The sequence below is a fragment of the Chelonia mydas genome, chromosome 3, assembly GCF_015237465.2.
Source record: "Chelonia mydas isolate rCheMyd1 chromosome 3, rCheMyd1.pri.v2, whole genome shotgun sequence".
Taxonomy (NCBI): domain Eukaryota; kingdom Metazoa; phylum Chordata; order Testudines; family Cheloniidae; genus Chelonia; species Chelonia mydas.
This window is the reverse complement of record NC_057851.1, coordinates 98744637-98770112: the sequence shown is the minus strand read 5'-3', so window position 1 is coordinate 98770112 and position 25476 is coordinate 98744637. Positions and strand designations below refer to the sequence as shown.

Below are 25476 nucleotides of genomic sequence, written 5' to 3'. Positions count from 1 at the left end.
AACACAGCTGAATGCTTAGAGTCTACTCCTGCTTCCGCCACAGAGTTCTTGTGTGATATTGGGCAGGGTTTGAGTAGCGTGCAGCAAGGCCTGGGGCCACACACTGAACAATGAGAAAAATACAAAAAATTGAAAAGCTGCTCATTAAGTGAGCACCATGCATTCAATGCACTGAATGAGCCAGGGATCCAGTGGAAAAAAATAGTATGTGATCTTCTAATGAAAGACTGTATCATAATGCATATGCACAAGGGGGACACACTGAGATTGTGCAGGCAACCTGAAATCTCCATTTCCTAACTTTTGAGTGCTTGATTTTGTAACCGTAATAATGTTCTTCTAACCCCAGGTTTTTTTGTGTATAATAAATGTTTACTGAAAATGGATGAAGATGGAAAGCCTAGAAGTTGCTTGCTACTCCATTAAAATTGTTAATAATTCTCAAATTCACCTAACTTTCCAAGCAATTTAAACACAAAACTGTATGCTGAACTAACACTACAGTCAAGGCAAATTTGTCAAAGCAAGAAAATTCTGAGTTAAACTTTCTCAGTGTCCTGCAGCCCCATGTACAGTACATTGGTATTGCACAATATAGTCCTTTACAGTATCACAGAGTTTCCTGGATTTTATAAAATATTAAACACCAAAACCAATTCTTTACAGATACACCATCCTATTGAAGTAGAAGTGGTGCACGAAATGATTTGTCTACTTAGTTAAGTCATACCGGGGAGAGAAATATTTTCTCAGTGGTAACGTCATAAAGCATTGTGGAATCCTCTGAGAGATTACTCGGTATGTACTGTAATACCAAAGGCTGAATTAAGGGGTCTGTGAGAGTTTAACTCCAAATTTACTGGAACCGAGCAGCTTTTCTTTCACCATTAACATTAGTTTATTGAGTCTGAGATGTGACATTTCCTATTTATTTTAATATGTGGCGATTTATGCTATTTAACCTTTACTTGACTCTAAGTTTGCAATTATATTATGAGATCAAAAAGTTAATGACTGAAGTCAAGTTCACAGGTACTTCTGACTGTAAAATAGTTATGAAAAGTAACTAGCATGCATGCTTGCCAGCAAGTTTCATCCCAGTGTTATTTCAAAGAGTCAAAATGTTAACCTTTGAAAATGAGGATTTATTATAGAATCATCTATGCAGTCTCAACTCTCAATACACTATAAACCCAATCCTGCCCTGGTATATACCACGGAACCGTCTATCTGTTCATCACTTCTAGTGTTCAATAAGGTCACCAAGCAGCAGTGGATACACTACATTGTGCAGGGCTTGTTCAGCCTCCTTCTCAGCTCCAAAGCCCTGCCTATTGTCTACTGTCTGTAAGTCAGGAAAATAGGGTGTAACACAGTTGAATACCTGAAGCAAAGAGAGTGCACAATGGTGGACTCTCAGACTGGTCTCAGCACTGGGAGTTCATCAGTCACGTCACTCTGGCCTCAGTTCAGGAAAGCTTTTAAGCACATGCTTAAGTCCATCCTTACTCAACAAAGCATTTAAGCACACATAACTTTAAGCATTGATTAAGTCCCTGTAATGGTGCTTAAGTATGTGTTTAAGTGCTGAATCAGGGTTCCTGAGAGTAGGAAATACTCCCGACTGTGGTTCAATGTCACATACTTATATCTATTCATATTAATTTAACAGATTAGATGATTTCAGCTCACAGACCTGGGCATTTTATCAATCCACAGAATTTTTTCCCCTCCCTCTTCACCCTCCCACACAAATCCCCTCCCTGGAGCTGGCTATCTCTGGCTGCCAAGTCTGCATCCATAGGGAAACTTTGCTCCAGAAGAGGGGATGCCTCATGATGGATTTCATTGTTTTAAAAACGATAGGGCAACACTGACATTTTGACTTTCTCAGATGGTGGGGTGTTCCGAATGGCTGATACTTGTCATAGGAACACCTTGCTGCTTTAACAATTAGATCCACTGTATTCACCTTCCCCTTAAGCCAGGATCCCCTGTGACTGCAAATTTGGCAGCCTGGTTTGACCAGCTTTGTAGCATAGATGCTAAACAACAACAAAAAAACATATGGAAAAAAATATTTCTCTGATTGTTTCAGCTGGTATATTTGGAAAGTTACCGGTAGCTGCTATTAAAAAAACCCCACATGCACACATCCTTAAATAGTGGCAAGGTAACACCTCAGATAAAATAGCTAAAGTTCAAACTAAAACATAACAAAAACAACACACTGAAAGCTCTGCACTTCCCCCCTGTCTGCCCCCCCCACGATAAGCAGCTATGTGCACGTGCTACTCCCTCATTATTGGCCCCACAATAGCTGGTGACTGAAGAAGTCAGTACCCAGTTCAGAGGGGCTGCCTGTCTTCCCTCCCAATAGTGCTTTCCCCTCAATCATTTTGTATCTGAATCTGTGGACCAAGACAGGGAGTAGACTCACGTTTTACTTTAATACATAGGCATTAAGATTTTAAAAAATGAGTGCCTACATGTAATTCCCAGGTTCATTGCAACCACCATATAAGTGGTCTGATTTTCAAAAACACAGAACACCCTTCATCCTCTTGAAGTTCATGGTAGCTGCTGGATGCCCAACACTGGAAAATCAGGCCCTTATTTAGGCGCCTAAATATGGATTTAGGAATATAACTCTAAGCATCCCTTCTGGAAATTCTTGCCCTAGACTTTGCAATACACGGAGTAAAGCCCAGATTTCTTAAATATACAGTATGGGTCAACAAATGTACACTATCAATACAAAAATCACAATTCTTCCTGCTGGTTGTAAATTTTTCAACTAATTGCTTTTTTGTCTAAAAAATTCTGATTTGGCAAAACCAAAACTGTCCATGAAACAGAGTCCATTTTGACAAATCTCCCAACTTAATGGTTTTTAAGTTGTCTAAATGATTTGTTTTGACCTCTTTTAGACAAAAAATTTCAGTTTTCCTGAATGAAATGACTTTGTTTCAAAATTTAAGCTTATTAGAGAAAGAAAAGGTTAAATGAAAAAAAAGATTAAAATCAAAACTAAACATTTTGAAATTATTTCACAAAAAGTTTCATCTGACCTGAACCTTTATATTGTATACACCATATCTTCTGGAAACAGCCCTGGGGATGTATTACATTCAGTAACAAAGTTAAATTATTCTCAGCCTGCTGTAAGAGCCATGATAACTCAGGCATAATGGGCCGGATCCATTATTATTCTCTTCTCTGCATTAATATTAATATGACCAAGATCCAATTTTGTGTTATAATGCAAGCAATATGTACTTTCTTGTACTTCAGTAATCTTTAATACTTTTCAGGCAGCTACTTACAAATAATGTGGGGTTTTTTTTTCAAAACCCAACTGGGAAGATAAGCTTATTTATATTGAATCAAACAGACACTTTATATTTAGACTCGTAGATAAGATAGTTTAGGGCAGCCTCATCAGCTAATAAGCACTATTGGAGTGAAGTTTAGGATTACTAAAGCAATATAGCCTTCAGATTTACATTTTATAAATTATAATTGCTAATACTAATACAATCTAATTTTATCTCACTCCTGCTGATATTATATGGGCCTACAAACTATAAAAAATGCTACAGTATGTGACCATTGTTACTTAAATATTCTTGCACACAAGAATGGTTGTAGTAAATACATTTCTTAAGAACACAGCTGATGAGAATTGCAAGTTAAGGTGTTTTCAAAAAAGGTATTACTCCTCTTTGGTATTAAAACCTACTTTATAACTTTCACAAAGTTTAAGAGGTGTCCTCCATGCACTGACATGTTCATTAGTGAAAGTTACCAATGCTACATTAGTGTGTATCTCATAACATGTGATCTTATTATGGCTTTACCTGACCCAGTAAAAGTGTCAAGCGATCCATCTCCAGTTGTGGTGGTGGTGGTTGTTTCACTGCTGTTCATGGGCTCTGTTTTGACTGCAAGAAGAGACACTACACATAGAAGAATAAGTAGACATGAGATTTTACTTCTAAATTTACATCGGAGACCTCATGCCAGTGTCACGAGTGGCAGTCCAGCTAGAACAGACATGCGATTGAAAAGTTTAGAATTTTATGAGAACAGTCTGCTACTGCACTTTCTGAAATGGCCACACATGCATCTATTTATGTATCTATTTGAAAGACTGCTATAATTATCTGGAGTAATTTCAATCTAAATCTAATTGATTCTAGCAATTCCCAAAAACTAGTGGACAGGAAGGAGAGGAGAGCACATAAAAAAATAGTTATGCTTGAGAGCCAGTACAGTATGTTTTTGTTCTCTTCCAGCAGCATATTGCTTTCACAGTGCAAGCTTTCTGCCACCCCAGTGTTTTTTTTCTTACCTCAAAGCTAACCCACACTGAAATTGGTGACTTATTCTCCCCAGAGGGGAAAAAAAAAGAAAAGAAAAGAAAAGAAAACTATAGACAGTGCACAAATGATAGCCATGAAAAGCCAGCTTCTAATTAATTTGCTAAGAAATAACTGTACAACATAGACTTCCGCTTTTATTAGAGGCTAAGCTGCCCTAGGAAAATAAAAAATTATAGCTGCACCACAATACATTCAGAACACTCATACAGTTAGGTAGATGTGCATATTTACATCATATATTAGTGGCCAGTTGATAAATACTGGGGGCCTGATTTTCATTTATGAGAAGGCTCTTTTACACAGTGAGACTGGTATAGAGGGCTAAGTGCATATGAAAATCACACCTTGTATGTTTTACTAGACATGTGGTATACCATCCATTTTAATTCTAAGAACAGAAAAGTCTGGAATTTTCAAAGACACTTAAGAGCTTACACGGAGAAATTTACCAGCAGAACAATAGCGGTGTAATTATATCAGTATTATTCAGCTGATCAATTTCACCATGTTGGCAAGTCATAAGTGAACTGGGGAATTAACTCCCTTAGGCCCCTTTCTAAACCTCAGCCAAATTCTTTGGTGGCTTTTATCTGAACAAGCTATGACATCTATAATAGCTATTTGAAATGACACACATCTGCCTTTGTCCCCCATCCATAATGGATCTTTCATAGGCACATGGGTGAGTTGGGTGATTGATACTTAACAGCAACACTACAGGAAATATGGATGGAATTTGAGACATTGTGTACACATGCAAATTTCAAACAAGGACAGTGGAAATTTACTTTTTGATTATTTATGGGAATTATGTAAAACTTAATATGTAAAATGTGCATTTTAAAGGGTGCCAACAAATGGACAGCCTGAACAAATGCAGTGTAGTTGATTGGCTTCACAGTGTAGGATGGGAGAGAGAGGTCAAAATAGTTTACTCCTACCAATGGTCCTCCTATTCTCCACTGCACCATCCTGGAAAACAGGGTCATGGAGATTGCTCTGCACATGTCAATGTTAGGGATATCAATTTAAGTGCCCAACAGAAAGAATTACTTCTTCAGAAGGCCACTGAAATTGTTCCACAGCACCAGAATTTCGAAGAGGAATAAAAAAAAAAAAGAAAAAGAAAAAAAATTAACAGTAACAACGTATTTTTAAATCAAATCCTATGTTTCACCACATCTCTGTCCTGAGAAAATTTCCAGGAGATGGAGGGTTCAAATATAAATGTGGAAATGGACTGACTTTTCCCTGCACTGATAATAAATAGTTTTTGCAATGAGAAAGCAGCTGGAACAAAAAGAAAATGTATGCCAAAATTTGGGTGAATGTGTTTTTATACTAAATACAATACATATGAGAAATTAAGGAAAGCTTTTCTCCATAAAACAAAGATTGTCCTGCATTGCTGCTAATGCTAATGAAACCTAGGGCTATCTGCTGCATAAATGACAGTTGTGCTGTCAAAGGGAACACCTTTTACTGACTTTATTGCGAAGAGGCTCAGGGCTTGCACCTCTGTCTCTACATGTATCAGAAAGTATGCAGCTTGCTAATTTGGTCTCCTTTGCAGTCTCTGTTCCCTTTAGGACTGCCACAATCTCCTCTTCTCTCTCTATATGGCCCCCATCACAGTAGTCTATGACTACCTCAAAATCTTTAATGTATTTATTCTCACAACACCCCTGCAAAGTAAGGAAGTGCTATTAACCCAGCTTTACAGATGGAAAACTGAGACACAGAGACGCTAAATTCTTTCCCCAAGGTCATACGCAGACTCTAGTGGAGCAGCAAATTCAACCCACGTCTCCCAAGTCCTAGGTTAATGCCCTAGCCAATGGACCATCATTCTTCTCTTGTAGCTAGACTGATAGATATTCAGGAAAGCAATTAGTACACGCTTAACTGCTTTCCTGAATTGGGGCCTAAATACTGAGTTGAAAAGTATTGTACTGAACTATCCCTAGCTCCAGCCATTGTGATGTGCAGCGCACTTTCCTGGGCACAAATATTCACCAAGTTTTCCTCTCCCTGTCAAACAATCACTCTCCCCCATTCCCTTAACTCTCAGATTAATTTAATTTGATAGAAAATACCAAGTTAGAATTACATTTTGTCAACAATACATATGGAAAATATCTTTCGAGATATCCTTGATTTTAAACAGCTCTAGTCTATTACATTCAGATTTTATCAGAGTAAGGAAGTCATCAAGACCTTTTCTCTGCATGGCTAGACTTTTGGAATACTGCCCTTATTTTTCATGTTGCACATAATTAAACCATGGAAAAACAGCATTAAACTAACCAAAAACCAGTTTAACTTTAAAAGAAAAAAAAGCAATCAAATTTAAAGTTGAGATCAAAATAGAAGATCACACCATTTAAACATACACTGTTTTTCCTAGGTTTTGTAGCACATATAACACAGTGTGTGGCATCACATAATGTTCTGACACTGCTACAATATATATCCCAGTAATGGGAGCAGGGTGACTTAAAAATTTGAATTACAAACCATAATTCTGAATTACTGCTTTACAGAGTATAAATCAGATGCCCTATTTTTTAAAACCATGAATTAAAAAATCAAAACAGTAGTAATAAAAATAAAAAATATCTCAGATGGAAGTATATTGGAGTGCTGCTAACAGTGACAGCTAGTCTAGAATGTGGCTCCCAAAAGTAACATCTTTTACAACATAAATTATTTACTTGATTTAATGGCTTAAGATGGCCAAAATGTCTGACTCACATTCTGGAGAAAATGGTTACCTACCTTTCGTAACTGTTGCTCTTTGAGATGTGTTGCTCATGTCCATTCCATTCTAGGTGTGTGCGTGCCCATGTGCACAGTCCTCAGAGAGTTTTGCCTTAACGGTATTTGTAGAGTCAGCTGTGGCGCCCCCTTGAGTGCCGCATTCATGCGTCGGTACATCAGGCGCTGCTGGCCCTACACCCTCTCAGTTCCTTCTTGTTGGCAACCCTGACAGAGGGGCAGGAGGGCGGGTAATGGAATGGACATGAGCAACACATCTCAAAGAACAACCGTTATGAAAGGTAGATAACCGTTTCTTCTTCGAGAGCTTGCTCACCTCAATTCCATTCTAGGTGACTCATAAGTAGAATCTTCGGAGGTGGACTCGGAGTTCACAGCCTAGTGGCTTCTAGTACTGCTCTACCGAACCCAGCATCGTCCTGGGCCTACTGGGTAAGCGTAATGGGATGTGCACGTGTGGACAGATGACTAGGTGGCTGCCCAAGAGATGTCCTGGATAGGCACTTGGGCTAGGAAAGCTGCCGTAGAGGCTTGCACCCTGGTTGAGTGGGTGGTGACAGTAGCTGGAGGTGGCACCTTCACCTGGTCGTAGCACTAGCGAATGCAAACAGTTACCCAAGAAGAAATTCTTTGAGCAGACACTGGACGACCTTTCATTCTGTTGGTCACTGTGACGAACAGCTGTGTAAACTTGTGGAATGGCTTGGTCCATTCAATGTAGAAGGCTAGCGCACTTCTAATATCTAGGGAATGCAGCCGACGCTCCTCCTCCCACATATGTGGCTTTGGAAAAAAGACGGGCAGATAAATGTCCTGGCCTTTATGAAACGGGGAGACCACTTTGCGCAGGAAGGCCAGGTGTGGATGCAGTTGGACCTTGTCCTTGTAAAAGACTATATAGGTAAGTGCCCTAATCTCAGAGACCCTGCGGGCCGAAGTTATTGCAACCAAGAACACAAATCTTCCAAGAAAGGAGTAGAAGAGAACAGGAAGCCAGAGGCTTGAAGGGGGGTGCCATGAGCCTGGATAACATGAGATTTAGGAGGGACTGGGTCCCTGATGTGCGGGTAGAGGAGCTCGAGGCCCTTGAGGAACCTGGAAGTCATGTCATGGGCAAAAACTGACCTGCCCTCTAGCAGCAGATAGAAAGCCGAACTAGCAACTAGATGGACCTTAATGGAAGACAGGGACAGGCTTTGGAGCTTGAGGTGCAGAAGGTAGTCCAGAATTAACTGCAGAAAAGCCTGCTTGGGCCAAATGCCTTTATTTGAAGGCCAGTATTTAAACCACCTCTGTGGATCAACAGAACTGGGGGAAAGGCGTACATCAGAGTCCCTGACCATGGTCTCTGGAAGGGCCAGGCTGGGCAGAGGAGTGGAAAGATGAAGGCTGGCGTCGATTAAACCCCTTGTCTTTTTCCTTTTCTCTGTAGGAGGTGGACTGGGGGACACCCCACAACCTTGACAGAGGCAGAGGAGGCGAAGGCTGTAATGGCTTTCTAGCCTGTTGGGTGTGCAGGCCCAAGGACTGGAGGGTGGCACAGGAGTCGTTAAGACTGTGGAGCTGTGCATCAGTCAGCTCCAAGAAGAGCTCTGCTCCCTCAAATGGGAGATCTTGAAGGACAGTCTGCATCGCCTGGGACAGCCTGGAGGACTGTAACCAGGAGCTGCGCCTCATGACCACCGCCGAGTCCGTAGCATCCCAGGCCATCTGGAGGGTGCCTCTGGCCACTGCTTTGCCCTCGTCCACTAAGGTGACAAACTCCTGGGCTTGGTCCTGTGGAAGGCCCTCCTTGAACTTGCTGATGGAGTTGAAGTATGAGTTTTACCTGCCTAGTGGGGCCTGATGGTTAGACACCCAAAATTGCTGCTGGCTGTTGAATAAATTTTTCTGCCAATTAAGTCCAGTCTCTTGGTGTCTTTATTTTTGGGTTTGCCACTGGCCTGGCCTTGCCTGTCCCTTTTGTTGATGGCACTGTGCTCTGATGCTGGTGCTGGCTGGGCTGGAGGCAGTTTGTCCGATGCGGCCTGAGAGGAACAGTGGCATGATGGGTACGCCCCATGGGCTCCAGTACTGCCACTGGGTGGGCCACTGCCCCTGCTGCCAGGCTGGGAGGGCCATCTTGCAGGTCGTTGGAGATTCGGCTCGTAGGTGAGGGGCTGAGCTCTCCCTCCAGCTTGGACCACTGTAGATGCCTGAGTCTGTCAGCTGACCCTTGTCAGCAAACAGTAAGGAAAGGGCGAGGAATGGTGCCTGCCCAAAGAGCGGTACCAGGGAGTCAGAGACCGGTGCCACGACCAGGAACAATCCTGCACCAAGGGGGATCGATGCCATGGGGGGGGGGACGGAGTAGGGGGAGACTGCCTAGGTGATGGGGATATGTACTGTGGTGATCTCTGGTGGGAGGCCTGGTGGTACTGCAGGTACGGGGATCGGCATCATGACTCGGGCATCCTGTGCCTCGTAGGGGCGACCTTGGTGTTAGAGACCGAAGTCTTCTACCCGGAGACTGAGGCTGCAGTGCCAGGATCCTAGGCCATGGTTTAACACGGGTACTTTGCCTGACTCCCCCTTGTCCTGCAGTGCTGACGGGCCCTTGGGCTTCAGCCAGTTCTTAGGCACCAGCGAGGGGGAATGGTGCCGGGTGGGTTCTGATACCAGCAATATGCTGCGCACCAACGCCAAAGTGCTAGGCGTGGAGTCCGACCAGAAGGGCTCTGAGGCAGGAGGAAGTGCAGCCTCCATGAGGATGGCCCTCAAGTGGATATCCCGCTCCTTTTGCGTTCAAGGGCGAAAGTTTATGCAGATCCTACACTTGTCTCTTGTGTGTGATTCCCCCAGACACGTCCAACAGCTATCATGGGGGTGACTAATGGGCATTGGCCAGGTACATGATGAACATGGCTTGAAGCCTGGGGAACAGGGCATTCGTTCTGCGGCGAAGCCCTAGCTGGGACTCTAACTACTAAAACTATTATCTAATACTTGACTTAATCGTGAAACTAAATACCTAAGAACTAACTATAAAGGAGACACAACAATGGGCTGAAAGACCCGCTAACACTCTTGCAATGCAAGACAACGTGCTCCGACCAAACGTCACGGGTGGTAAGAAGGAACTGAGAGGGCGTAGGGTTGGTGGCGCCTGATACACCGATGCATGAGTGCGCCACTCAAGGGGGCAACACAGCCGACCCTACGGATACCACTAAGGCAAAAGTCTCTGACGACTGTGCATGTGGGTACGTACACACCTAGAATGGAATCAACATGAGCAAGCACTCCAAGAAGAACTAATGACCCGCAAAGTTTCATTTTTTAACCACTAAGCTATATTTTAAGGACTGAGAATGCAAAATGGTATAATCAGATGGGCAGCAGATTCTACTACTGTTCTCCTCCCCTGTACAGTAGAACTTCAGAGTTACGAATTGACCGGTCAACCACATACCTCATCTGGAACTGGAAGTACACAAGTAGGCAACAGAGAGGAAAAAAAGCAAATGCTACACAGTACAGTACTGTGTTGAACGTAAACTACTAAAAAAATAAAGGGAAAGTTTAAAAAAAAGATGTCAAGGTAAGGAAATTGTTGCTGTGCTTGTTTCATTTAAATTAAGATGGTTAGAAGGCAGCATTTTTCTTCTGCATAGTAAAGCTGTATTATGTCAATGTTCAGTTGTAAACTTTTGAAAGAACAATCATACATTTTGTTCAGAGTTATGAACAACCTCCATTCCCGAGGTGTTCGTAACTCTGAAGTTCTACTCTACTTGAAAGTGACCGTAGATCAGGGAGAGGAAGGGCCAATGAGAACAGGCGAGTATGGATCTTTTAAAGGGTCAGTTCAGAGAGGTGTCCAAGACCGTTAACCAGATGTCTGATGCTCTCCTTTCACCTAACATCCAAGCCCGAGGACTTTCCTAGAAAACCTTAAATTGCTGTGGGAGATCCCAGTGATAATGGAGAGAAGTAGCTGACAGGCAGTGAGGATGTCGCTCAAAGACCAATGGAAGATGACAGGCTACACAAAGTATCTCCCGAAACCAGCAGTAGGGGGTTGGGAAAAAGTCAGGATGGCCAAGTAGCCTTTCCAGTTGTGGGAGTTAGGGTGGGATGCTATACTCTGATTGGAATGGGAGAAGCAGCCTGTGACTCCAGTGCAAGACATCTCACTACAGAGTCCAGGAGCAACCATGGAAGGGTACATGCTGGGATAGATTATCATTAGCTGGGACCTCACCGAGTATAACTGGGCTGGCAGAGAAAGATAGTTACAGAACATTTGAGATTGGTGGGAGTGAGGAAAACACATGAAGGCAATAGACCAAGGGCAGCAATCCACATCCAATGTCATAACTCAATAGGTGTGGCATATACTCTATCACACAGTTTGCCAAGCAAATACTATGCAACCACAGATGCAGCTAGGTAGTGGGAACACTGCATAGAGAGGCCCTACCAACAAGACACAGAGATCTAAAAGGCATTGGACTAGTGATCCAACTGCCCTCTGAGTGAGTGGGATTCAAAGGAGAACCTATGTACTAGACTGAGCACCTCCCAGGATAGCATGTACCTGCCCACTGGATTTCCCCCTTGCTGCTTAGTTAGGAATTAAGCTGTATGTGGCAATGTACTTTTTCCTTCACCTCTATCTACTAAAATAACAGATTAGAATAGATGAGATATTCTATAATCAGACTAATGTATTACTGTTGCACATAGCTGTCGAGCCCCCACAGTAAGCCATTTATTCTGGCACAGCACTTCCTCCATGGAACACATATAAGGTATTTTTGTAATACCTTAAAGTGGCTGACTTGCATATACAGAGTCATTTCAAACTTCTTTTTTTAAAAGTCAACTTTCTGAAACCTTATTAACTTTGGTCCCAAACCTGCAAAGTTAAGCATGTGTGTCATATTCTGCAGGATGGGGCCTTTCAGAATAACAGATTATGGTTGGAATTTGTGTGCGTACTAAGAACAATTTACACATTATGTTGAGATATTTAAAATATACAATATACAATAAAAATTGATTTCATTACTTAAAATGGATACCATATGGGACTGTATTTTCAGTGGGTCTCAACACTGACCTGTATCTGTAAATGCAAAGAACTCGAGTGACCAAAGCATGAAAATCCAACTTCATAGAAAGGGTTTGAAAATTTGGCTCAGTCAAACTTTCAAAAATCAGCCTCTAAGGGTATGTCTTCATTACAGAGTTAAATCAGGTGATCACAGGGAGGCCACGTGTCCGGTTTTATACAGGACGGTTCTCTTTTTGAGAGATTTGCCCCGTCTGGTAGTGGGACAAAACCAGAAGTGGTTTTCTGCAGTATTGGATAGGAGTTACCATTTTGAACAGCATGTTGCTCCACCCCTGCTGGCATGGCCACATGTGCAGCTGGTGGGGGGTGGGTGCTCTTGAAAACAGAGTGCACCATGCATACAAGATCACCCTGGTTGGGGCATCTGATCCCACTGAGGGGTACCAAAAGAAACTGCACCATCTGCTCAAGAAACTCCCTGAAGAAGCACAGGAACAAATCTACACTGACACACCCCTAGAGCCCCAACCAGGGGTATTCTATCTGATACCCCAAATCCATAAACCTGGGAATCCTGGACGCCCCATCATCTCAGGAATTGGCACCCTGACAGCAGGATTGTCTGGCTATGTGGACTCTCTCCTTAGGCTGTATGCTACCAGCACTCCCAGCTGTCTTCGAGACACCACTGACTTCCTCAGGAAACTACAATCCATTGGTGGTCTTCCAGAAAATACCATCCTGGCCACTATGGCTGTAGAAGCTCTCTACACCAACATTCCACACAAAGATGGACTACAAGTCGTCAGGAACAGTATCCCCGATAATGTCACGGCAGACCTGGTGGCTGAGCTTTGTGACTTTGTCCTCATCCACAACTATTTCACATTTGAGGACAATTTATACCTTCAAATCAGTGGCACTGCTATGGGTACCCGCATGGCCCCACAATATGCCAACATTTTTATGGCTGATTTAGAACAACGCTTCCTCAGCTCTCGTCCCCTAACACCCCTACTCTACTTGAGCTACATTAATGACATCTTCATCATCTGGACCCATGGGAAGGAGGCCCTTGAGGAATTCCACCAGGATTTCAACAATTTCCACCCCACCCCACCATCAACCTCAGTCTGGACCAGTCCACACAAGAGATCCACTTCCTGGACACTGCAGTGCAAATAAACAATGGTCACATAAACACCACCCTATACCAGAAACCTACTGACCGCTATACTTACCTACATGCCTCCAGCTTTCATCCAGACCACATCACACTATCCATTGTCTACAGCCAAGCTCTAAGATACAACCACATTTGCTCCACTACCTCAGACAGAGACAAACACCTATAGGATCTCTATCAAACGTTCTTAAAAGCTACAGTACCCACCTGGGGAAGTGAAGAAACAGACTGACAGAGCCAGAAGGGAACCCAAAAGACACCTACTACAGGACAGGCCCAACAAAGAAAGTAACAGAATGCCACTAGCCATCACCTACAGCCCCCAACTAAAACCTCTCCAGCGCATCATCAAGGATCTATAACCTATCCTGGAGGATGATCCCTCACTCTGACAGACCTTGGGAGACAGGCTAGTCCTCGCTCACAGACAGCCCCACAACCTGAAGCAAATACTCACCAGCAACTACACACCACACAAAGAAACACTACCCCAGGAACCAATCCCTGCAACAAACTGTGTTGCCAACTCTGTCCGCATATCTATTCAAGGGACACCATCATAGGACCTAACCACACGAGCCACACCATCAGGGGCTCGTTTACCTGCACATCTACCAATGTGATATATGCCATCATGTGCCAGCAATGCCCCTCTGCCATGTACATTGGCCAAACCAGACAGTCTCTACACAAAAATGGACACAAATCAGATATCAAGAATTGTAACATTCAAAAACCAATAGGAGAGCACTTCCATCTCCCTGGACACTCAATAACAGATTTAAAAGTCACGATTCTTCAACAAAATATTTTTCAAAAACAGACTTCAACGAGAAACTGCAGAGCTGGAATTAATTTGCAAACTTGATACCATCAAATTAGACCTGAATAAAGACTGGGAATGGCTGGGTCACGACAAAAAGTAATTCTCCCTCTGTTGATACTCACACTTTCTTGTCAACTGTTGGGAATGGGCCACATCCACCGTGATTGAATTGGCCTCATTAGCACTGACCCCCAACTTGGTAAGGCAACTCCCATCTTTTCATGTGCTGTATATTTATACCTGCCTATTGTATTTTTCACTCCATGCATCTGATAGAGTGGATTTTAGCCCACGAAAGCTTATGCCCAAATACATGTGTTAGTTTCTAAGGTGCCACAAGGACGCCTAGTTGTTTTTGCTGATACAGACTAACATGGCTACCCCTCTGAAACCTGGTTGGGGCAAGCAGGAATTGCCAGAATGTCCAGTATTCCAGGAATGTGAGAGTGGCCACCCTAGGTGATCAGCACCTGGGTCTGAGCACCTGCGTTAGCCTCACTTGGGTGCGAGCAGCCACACTGCAAAGCCCAACCCATGTTCTTGTGTCCTCACTGGTGCTGCACTCACTCAGGTATAAGGAGGACTTCTGGGGGCATATCCCATGGTGATCTGTCCTGCCGTAAGATGAGCCACTCTATGATTCTTTCACAGTGAATTATGAGAGAACTCGTCTGTCCTTCTGTGCACATGGCAGGAAATGTAGGAAGGAAGTGATTTATACTTAGGGTGACGAGACAGCAAATGTGAAAAATCGGGACGAGGGTGAGGGGTAATAGGAGCCTATATAAGAAAAAGACCCCAAAATCAGGACTTGTCCCTATAAAATCGGGACATCTGGTCACCCTATTTATACGGAGTCCTCACTGCAAAGTGGATAGGATTACCAACCTGAGTGAAAGCAGCATCCATGATTTAGCCAATACTGCAGACAAGCCAGTTAGCCCGGGATGAAAGCACTGGGTTGGAAAGACAGCTTTGTGGGTGCTGGGCGGAGGTGTTGGGGTAACAGACATAAGTAAGAGCCTGAGTTAACTCTGCAATAATGACATACTTTGTAAGTGTAAAGGCCTGCATTTTTGTTTGAGCAGAAGTATGACTAATTTGTGTATAAATCTAGTTGCACAGTTTTGTGTGCACAAAATTGCAATTGCAAATTTAAAAGTCTAGGTTGATACCCCTTTGAACACATGTATGTGCCTCTCAACCCAATCCTGTAAACAGTTACTACCATGCATATCCGCATTTAAACTAAATTCAGATTGTAACCTCTTTGAGGCAGAGACCATCATTTTCTTATATATATATTATATATATATATCTTATACTATATTTTATAGTACCACAGTACGACCATGATCTACAATTGGGCCCCTAGATTCTACTACAAAGCAAAGTAAATCATAATAATACATATGGGAGGAAAGGAATAAGTGGTAGTAACTGGTTGTAGGATCATAAAAATGTTTGTAAACATATATATGTTTTAAATTATAATTATGCTACATTTTACAACCTTGATTTTTGCTCAGGTAAGCATGTAATATAGTACCTAAAAATAAAAAAAGATAAATGGACATTCTGTGGAAAAAAACATTAATCTGGCTTCAAGGGAAGCTGAGCATCTGTAGCTCCCAATGATGTCAATCAGAGCTGTGGGTGCTCAGACTCTCTGAAAATGATGCCATCAGATTATGAGGATGTATACAGTTAACCTCATTCTAGGACAATTAAAATTCTTGTTACTAGTGAAATGGCTTAACAAGTGTGGTAAAATAAATGTTTGTTACTGCTTCTTTCTGGTTTTCCAACTCTGCAAAAAGACTCTAAGAAGTAGGAAATCACATAAAAATGTTCTAAACGACAGAACAAAAGAATGAAACAAAACAAGAGAAATGTAACACAGCAGTCATGGAGCCACAAAGTCACACACATGCACTGTACCATGATCTCTCATACTTGTTGCAGAAGAGGGAGTGCTGCAACTCAGCAACCAGTCAGCAGTATTTAAAACAGTCATGTTGTCTCCTGAGAATGGGAATAGTATAATGGTTCATTGTCTGAATGTCTGCTCAATATACATGAATATTCTTCAATGCCAGTAGGTGTTTTTGCACTTTGAGCCTAGTCTTTAGCTGCATGGTATTGCTTTTGGGAGTACTATTCTAGCTGGTTTATTTAAATAAAATATACACATATAATTATTAGTGCTCTTAAGGGTCTAGTTTCAGCCCCTCCTTATTCTGGAATATTGCTATTTGGTTTTTAAATGTGAATATACTGAATCTTAAAGATATCACTAGAGGGGTCTATTCCCTCCATGCTCACATGTAAATTTTCACAGACATTAATGGAATTTTTGCATACAGAGAAGTGAATAAAACTTTTTATATTGTGGGAAGAAAGAACTGGATGACCAATATTTTGGTATAAAATGCTAAAATACAAGTGTAGTGCACACTAATGTACAAAATCTAAGAACCATGGGTGAAATCCTGGCTCTGTTGAAATCAATGGCACAACACTCATTGACACAACAGGGGCCAGGATTTCACCTCATATTCTGACACCCTTGCTCACACTGTGAAGTGTCGCATTCAGCCTATTCACCAGACCAAGGGCAGCAAAATCCATTATTAGCATTGAAACATAACTCTGATTGATCTAAACTTCAGCAATGTCTTTATAGAGGTACATGGAGCAGTAATTACTTAAGTAATAATTTAAGTAATGAGTAGTAGTCATTAAAAAACAGGTTAGACAAACACCTATCAGAGATGGTCTTCGTATACTTGGTATACAGTGCAGGGGGCTGGACTAGATGACCTGACAAGGTTTCTTTCTAGGACTTCTATGGTTTGAACAATATACAATGAAGATTTGAGAAAGACTGGTATGGTACAACCATTATTTATGTTATACTTTCAATACTTGCAGACAACTGGGTCTCCAGACCCAATGTCTTTCCTCATTCAGTTTCAAGTTGTTGAACAGAATTAAATGGAAACAACTGTACAAATTCAAAATGTTCTATTGTTTGTCTCTTTTGCTGAGGGCTGATATCTATCTGTCTGTCTATCTATCTGCCTTATGCTCATCACTAAATTGAAATGCTAAACTTAAAAAAGTTTATTAAAAATAGAAAAAGGACATATAACAACTTTCTGTGCATTGATGATGTCTTACACTTACCTCCTGTTCCATTTGTTGTGATGGATGTGCTGCTGAGATTAGATTTATCCAGTTTGGAACTACTCGGATTATCACTGCTTCCAACAAGATTATGAGGACTGGTTAGATCCTGCATTTCCATAGACCTGTTAGAAAAGGAAGCAACACAGGGACATATTTTATTTTATTTTATTAACATTTAAATATTTTTATTGCAACAATACCTAGAATCAAGGTTGGAGCTCTCGTTGTGTAAAGCACTGTACCCCCACACCGCACCCCAATATGATTCCTTTCCTAAAGAGTTTACAATCTAAATATCAGCATTTGCACCTTAAAAAAAGACAAAAATATTATTTTATGGGAAAACAAACCTGTAGCTATTCTTTATTAGCAAAAATACTGTTACCAAAGTTTGTAGTTTACATGATGATATCAGAAATGTTTAAATTTATTCATTTATTATTTTTGTGAGCCACAATTACTTATTCAATGTTAAATACCCATAGAAAACATATTTTTTACTTTTAAATTATTACTTTTATGAAACATCAGCCACTCTTACTTGAAAGCTATACTCAAAGAAATCTAACACATGTTGACAGCGAGCAGCAAATGTATTGCAGCACACAAAGTTCAGGAATTTTTAAAAACAATTTGATAACATAACTATAACTCCATTTTAGAAGTCAATTAGATATACTTAGATTAATAAAATACGTATGTTTCTTTGAAGTCTTTGGCATCATTTTTACACATTTAAAAATAAGCGGCAGAGAGTCCTGTGGCACCAGGACTCTTTGCCGCTTTTACAGATCCAGACTAAAATGGCTACCCCTCCTATACTTGACTTAAGAATAAGTTATTTATAATTAGATGTAGACAATAATATATTCTCTACTTTTCAAACAAGTATCACAATATAATTAACACACACTTATTAAGACTCATAATACACCTATAAGTTAGGTAGATATATTGTCATCCTTCTTTTGAAAAGGGGGAAACCGAAACACGGAGAAGTTAAAGGAATAGGCCATAGTCACACAGCAAGTCATGGCAGAGCTAAGAAAATAATCTCCAAAGCCCCCAACTCCTCATTCTGTATTCTAACCACTAGTCATAACTGTGTGCCTAATAAATGAGAACAGAATGATGACAGAAAGAATGAATTTGTAATATCCTATAGGAAGCTTATTTAATCCAATTATTTTATGCATTTTTGTTTGGTTAGATTTTATGTATTTTTTTCATTCCATGTTATTTCCATATAGCCTAGAAAGTCATGATTTCCAAAACATGGTATCTCTGATTTAGATATTTCAATCAAATTTAGAGCCCCTCCACGACTTTTAATGTCACAGCCAAGTCAAGGGGAGGGAGACGGTTCTCCACCAGTGATAGGTCTAAGAGGCATGCTGCCTCACTCACAACACAAACAGAATGCCTCCAGGTATGCAGGGAGAGAGTCCACGCTAGACTGGCAACTGCAATCCTCTTTGCAGTGCGTGTGCTACTTTTCCTTTCTCAATTTGCAAATTAATTACATGGATCTTCTCCCCAGCCCCCCAAACATCTTTACCGTACACATAGTTGCCAGGCCAGCGGCAAAAGAAAAATAATTTACCATGTGTCTTCTACCCAGGCCAATAGAGAGATTATCTTGCATCTCATTGGGATTTCAATTTTCCTGTTCTGTAAAGGAGTGAGGATGGCTGTGAGGGAGATGGAGTATAAGAGGCAGTTTAATAGGAGCTCCTGTTCCTATTTAAATTGTTATTTGGGGCAGGAGGAGCAGGGGACAGTTGTGTCAATTTTTGTCTAGTCCCTCATGTAATCATTGAAAATTTCCCTTTGTAGCTTTCTGTCCCCCATGCTAATCTCCTGCATGCTCTAGGGAAAAAACCTGCATTGTTTGAACCGGTCTTGTCTCTCAGAGGGGAGTCTAATTTTGTGCTCCTAATAGTAGAAATAACTTGATGAACATTCTAGTTACTTCAGATACGTTTGTCCCAAGGCATAGGGTTATATATGAGACCTGAAAGCCCTTCATTTTCCCATTTTGGGAAACATCACATCACAACTGGGGCAATGTATTAAGGTCCTTCCCCGAAGCCCCTGAAAGCCAATAGAAAGAATCTCAGTGACTTCAATGAGTATTTGAGATGAGCCCTCTATGCACCAGAGTTCTTTCGGCAGGATACTCTCCCCAGCAATGGTCTGGATGAGTAGTGGGAATCTTATAAGTGTAGGGAGAAGGTCACGCACCAGCATGTACAAAATTTATACTAATATTCAATAATGCAAAGGCATAAACTTAGATTTAAATGGTCTTGACCCAGATTTCATCATCTAACTGCATATCCATTTCCATACATCTGTCAACAGAGCATTACGTTTATTGTCTACGGGAAATGTGATCAGTGATGAAATAAAATGAACATAAATGATTTACTGTTCTGTCAGGTTTTGTTTAGCAGTTTTCTGTACAGTGAAGCTATGCAGCTAAAGGTTAAAGAAAGTCTGTGTTTCCATCTTGTATGTGTTTAAGAAAGCAAGAGGGTACCCAAGATAAACAACTGGTATTTCATTGCATATACAGTTTAATTCTCCCCATGTGTTCACTAAAGCAATGTCATGATTTCCTGCTCAAAAATGACCAGCTTGGAGATACCTGATGGATGCTTCCAGCTTAGAAACAAACAGTAGTTGTTCCCTCTTTCTAGTCAGGGTAAAAACTCTACTCTTCTCTTACACCCACACCCACACACGTAATATTCCAGAATGCAAAATAATAAACTTCCCCAAATATCATAATTTAAAGTTTCCAAACACCTTTTACTTCTGCTATGAATCAGGGTTATTTAAACAGAAAACAATTATCTTATCAGCTTTTTTTTTGTTTACCAGAGAATATAAACAGATCATCCCTCTTCTATACCACAATATGTGGTTGTGATTCCACCTATTTATGTCATCTATCGTATAGAAGAGTATATAACTCCATATTTTACCAATATGCTTTAAAAGTATTGTGTTAAAAAGATCAATGCATGAATAGGAATTGTGTTTGGATGAAAAAAAGATGTACTCTAGGTTGGTGCCACTGTGCTTGTTGAGTCTCAATAAGGTTTAAAATTATTTCATAAAACTATTTACATATATTTGTATTTATCCACAATGGCTTTGCCCCCAATAAAGCAAGCAAGCAAGCAGCACCTTTAAATACTTCCAAGGTATGGTACCTTAAATTTAGATTTTACTTCTTGTGGGATGGATTTTAATTCACCTTTCTCAAGACATTCTGCTCACCATTAACTTAAAAAAAGAATCTCAGCTAAGGTACAAGAAACCTACTGCATATTAGGTAATGAAAACAGGTAAGAGGTTCTAAACAAATTTTCTAAAAAAGATGAAATTATTCCAACATCTTGATGAATTTTTTTCAAATTAAATGCTTTGTAGATTTCTGCTATCGACTTTAGCAAGAGCACGGTTGGGCTCAATATGTTTTTCTTGTACTAACAGAAAAGATGAGTGAAGTCTGAAGTACAAATTAGTGTTTCTAAACATACATGTTTGTTTACTATAGCCTGCTTTCTAGTGGAAAAAAGTGTTTCTTTCATTTTAGGCAGAGTGATGTCTATTGTTAAAGATGCCTAACATTTTTCATTATAAACACTTACTTTCAATTGCTTATAACTTTGCCACACTTTCAACCATCTGAGCTTACGTTTTCCATGCTTAGACTCTGCCTGAATTTTTTTTGTACCAGCCCAGCAAAAATGGATTCGCTGTTTTCAGAGAATAAGTGTGAAGAATGAATAGATAGTTTTACTGTTATAACTTTTCTGACCTTTATTGTATTTATTTTTTTTTAAGAGCATTAGCACCACCATGGTTTGGACCAGAAACTTGAAATATAGGATGGGGTTAGAGGTATCTTCTACTGCCCCAGAAAAAAAACAGGTTTGGCTAGCTATAAGCCTATGAAAACTGGCATTTGCACATGCGCAACAGAGGTTTTTAGAGGGTTGCTGCTAAAATCTCTAAACATTGCATCTGCATTGAGCATGCTCCCAGCCCACAGTGAGCTTGAGCTCTAGGAACCCAGCAGCAGCAGCCTTTAGAAAGAACTGTGATTCCTAATCTTAGCTCTTCCACCATTCTGTGCACTTCACAACCTTTACAATGAGCAAGGACTCATGCTCCTAACTTAAGATGCAAGCAACTATCATTCCTCCCATTTGACAGTAACGGTAACAGAGAGGTCACACAAGGTCACTTCAGGCAGAGCTGGGAATAGAACCCTGTTGCTAATATGGCAGACCCAAGACTCATCCAGAGCTGGCAGCCTTTGCAAAACGAATGAATGTGACAAAACTATGTCTGTGGCTATTTCATCTGTACCCACCAGACCACACTCTCTTCTGAAGTCAACACTAGAAATTTCTGTTACTATAGTTTGCTTTTAAAAAAACCTAGGCAATTAAATTTAAAGCATGAGAATGTTGCAAAATTGAACACCCCAAAAATTAGGAAATGCCAGCATTAAGGATGACCATGAAATTTTAATTTGGTCCTCTTCTGCATGTATAGTATGGCACAGGTTTAATTATGTGATCAAACACTATTTATTGTATAGGACCCATGCCTCATTCAGTGCACAGGCTATTATCTTGTGGTTTTAAAGCAGTGGAGCAGGGTTGTATTTCTGACTCTGCCACAGACCTTTTATATGATTTTAAGCAAAACTATCACAACATATATTCACAAAGGGGCCAAAATAAGACTGTATGGGAACCTCTACCTGTGGCATTTCTTAACTTCTGAATGCTTGACTTGGCAATGATCACATTTGGTTAAATATAGGAGTTTTCTGCTTTTAATATATTATAAATAGTAAGTTAAAACCTTTGGCGTATCCTTTTGTTAACATTCCCATTTTTTTCTCTCAGTACAACTATAAGTTCATTCTTGCCACTTTTTTCCACAGCAAAAACATTTATTTGCAAAATTTTAAATGAGTTAAAAATAGAATAATTCAGACACCTGGAATACATATATTAGCCATTTTAGAAAAGTATTACCTATTTAAATTGACAAGTTAAATAGGGTAGAACTAGAGCAAGCTTTGGGCCTTCTCCAACTCAGAACACTCGAGTGGTGTTCATGACTTCCAGGAAAACACCACATTAACCCTAACTGTGTCTTCTTTAACGTGTTCATTTAAATGGCTAAAACTTTTTTTTTTTAAACATACCTGCACATAAACCTACTTTCTATCAGCCAGTTCTGAAGCACATACAGATCAACCATGAAACTATACAGGAAAACAGAAAACAAACCACATTATTTCCTAAATAAAATACTTTAAAATTAAAGCTAAATAAATAAAACACTTTCTCTAAATAAAATGCTCTGCAAGCACAAACTCTATACCAGGTAACACTGGTAGCAATTCCAAAGTTAAGTGAACTTAAAGGAGGACTCTGTTTCACACTTAAATAATTTACTTTATTCTCTAAATTTATCACAATAACTCCCTAGAAGACAACTGATTTCTCTACATATTTTTTTAATAAAAATCTTTACTAACTTTTGCTAAAGAAACATTTTAAAATGCTCGATTTTTAAAGATTTTATTATGTTTCTTATATTCCTCTATCTAGAACAAGAGTTCCCTCAAATTCCAAACTTCTCTCCCACAAAAATACAATCTGATAATATTTCAGACATAGTCTGCTTTTGAACTTCAAAAATTAAAGAACGAGTTTCCCTTCATTTAAAATGATCATTTTGAGTGACTAGAAGGCTAGCTGATAGAGCTGCTCAGATCTGTCAACTACTTCCGTTTCCTAATGCTGCCAGCCCAGCTCTCTAACCAGAGGCTCAATTTAGATGAAAAACAGAAACAAATTTTTTTGTTTCTGTTTTTCATCAAACTTTCATTTTTTTGTCAACATTTTCCAGCTGTGCTCTGAGTATGTGCCTGGTGAGCAAAGATAACAACTTATATCTCTTCATCTTTATTCTGAACAACCAACACAATGCTTTCACTCTGGAAAAAAATATAACACATCCATATCCACACAGACACGCAGACTTCAGTTCTGTAACTTCTACCTAAATGTCTAATGATCACTAACGATACAGACAACCCATTCATATAACTTTACCTAAACGTTACAAAAAAAAACTTATCTCACACCAAACCTCACTTACACATTTGCATATAACCCATGTACAATGTAATTTATGAAAACCACACCAAACCTTTATGAATCAAAGTACATGAAAATTCCAGACAATAAACCTGGCCTAAGTGAGGGCGGATATATGTGGACTCTGGAGAGTGGAAGGGAGAAAGTTGAAGCTGATAAAGGAAAACTGACCCACTCAGTGCAGATGGGATATTGTGGGACTTAATATTTATTTCCTTGTTTTTATCATTTATGCTGTTAGGATGTGCTATTTAGCAGCCTTTACTCAAAAATAAAGATCTTTGTGGGGGAAAAATATATATTTATTATATCATAGGTTGCCAGAAGTAGAGTACGTTATGACGATGAAGCCTAAAAATGATACTTTAATGTATTACATTCCCAGTCATTATATTATTCCTAGACTAACAGGAACATTTGCTTTTGCAGGTACTTTGATTTCCTGGGTGGCTATCTCTGTGATTTTTTTACAAGGGTGACTTGGTACAGAATATGCCAGTTAGAACAATCTATGAATAACTCTATACAGGAAATGGATTTCTCTCTCTTTGTTTTAGTACACTATCATGAGCAACAAGTCCTAAACCAAATTAGCATATCAATAAAAAAAATAAAGAAATTAAAGGAAATAAACATGGGTTTTCTTACTGAACATTCACTGTGTGTGCCGTGTTTTGTTGTGGCTCAAGATACTGATATAACTCCAGTTTAAGGGCTTGGCTACACTTACATTTTATAGCACTCTCACGTGCTGGCTCAGGGGTGTGAAAAATCACCCCCCTGAGCACAGCAAGTCAGACGCTTTAAAGCGCTAGTGTAAACAGGCTCCGAGCGCTGGGAGGTGGAGCTGGATTACCAGGAGCACTGGGAGAGCTCTCTCCCAGCGCTCACGCGCGACCACACTCGCACTTCAAAGCGCTGCCATGGGAGCGCTCCCGCGACAGCGCTTCGAAGTTTCCAGTGTAGCCATGCCCTAAATCTTAAACCAACCAAGCCTCAAGCTACTGCAAAATCCAACGAAGGAACAGTAAAACTGATAACACAAAGTTTTCTCCATTGAAGTGACTTTGTTTTTCTCTTGCAGGCTCAGCGCAGTTTCTTCTCCTTCATCATTTCTCAAATCGAAATAGAAGGGCATGATATTAACTCCGCTATTGTTCTGTTTACTGTCACCCTGGCACTATACACCAAAAGCACAACCACTGACAGCACAGTGTCAGTTCTGGCTGTCCACCTGAGAGGAAAAAACAAGTAATAATACTGAACGCTAACAAGGGCCCAACTCTTCATTCTCCTTCATACTGTATCTCTTAAACCGTGTCAGGACTAGCACCTGGTTTGTGGTAAGAAGCACTAAAGAATTTATAGTCATGTTATGGTAATACAAATAATAATAATAATAATTACAGATGGGAACACTGAGCACTACAATGTCTAAGTTATCTAACTCTGTCAAAGAGTATACCAGTAGAGTTGGGAGAATTTTTTTCTGTCAAACAGTTTATTCGCCCAAAAATGCGAAGACTTTCAGGAGACTGCAGCTATCCATGGATTTGTCTAATAGTTTCAGCCGTATATAAAATGTTAAAAAAAAAAATCAAAATAGTTGCTAAGATATTTTCTAAACAAAATATTTTGACTTTTCATTTCAAAATATTTTATTTAGAAATTTAGCTAGATTTGTTTTAAATTTTGTTTTAAAGGGGTAAAACACACCCAAAATGCAACAAACAAACAAACTAACTAAACCAAAGAAAAATATTTTGGGTAAAAAAAAAGTTTCATTCAACCTGAAACAATATTTTTCCTCAGGTTTTTTTTTTTTTTTTTTTTGTTTCGGCCACCAAATG

General features: G+C 40.1%; 1 protein-coding gene across 14 annotated transcripts in view; it reads right to left on the bottom strand.

Annotated features, from left to right (window-relative positions):
• Nucleotides 1–25476, bottom strand: part of EYA4 (EYA transcriptional coactivator and phosphatase 4) — a 211549-nt gene that overhangs the window by 54207 nt on the left and 131866 nt on the right. For 6 of the 14 annotated variants that reach the window (XM_043542942.1, XM_043542943.1, XM_043542944.1 and 3 more), the window contains 2 exons: nucleotides 17424–17548; nucleotides 3861–3959 (listed from right to left, as the gene is read on the bottom strand). In XM_043542942.1, coding sequence (XP_043398877.1) covers nucleotides 3861–3959; nucleotides 17424–17548 — 224 coding nt within the window. Of the gene's footprint in view, nucleotides 1–3860; nucleotides 3960–17423; nucleotides 17549–22665; nucleotides 22806–25476 lie in introns of those variants that run through there. The other 8 variants (XM_043542948.1, XM_043542946.1, XM_043542947.1 and 5 more) reach the window with 4 other exon arrangements.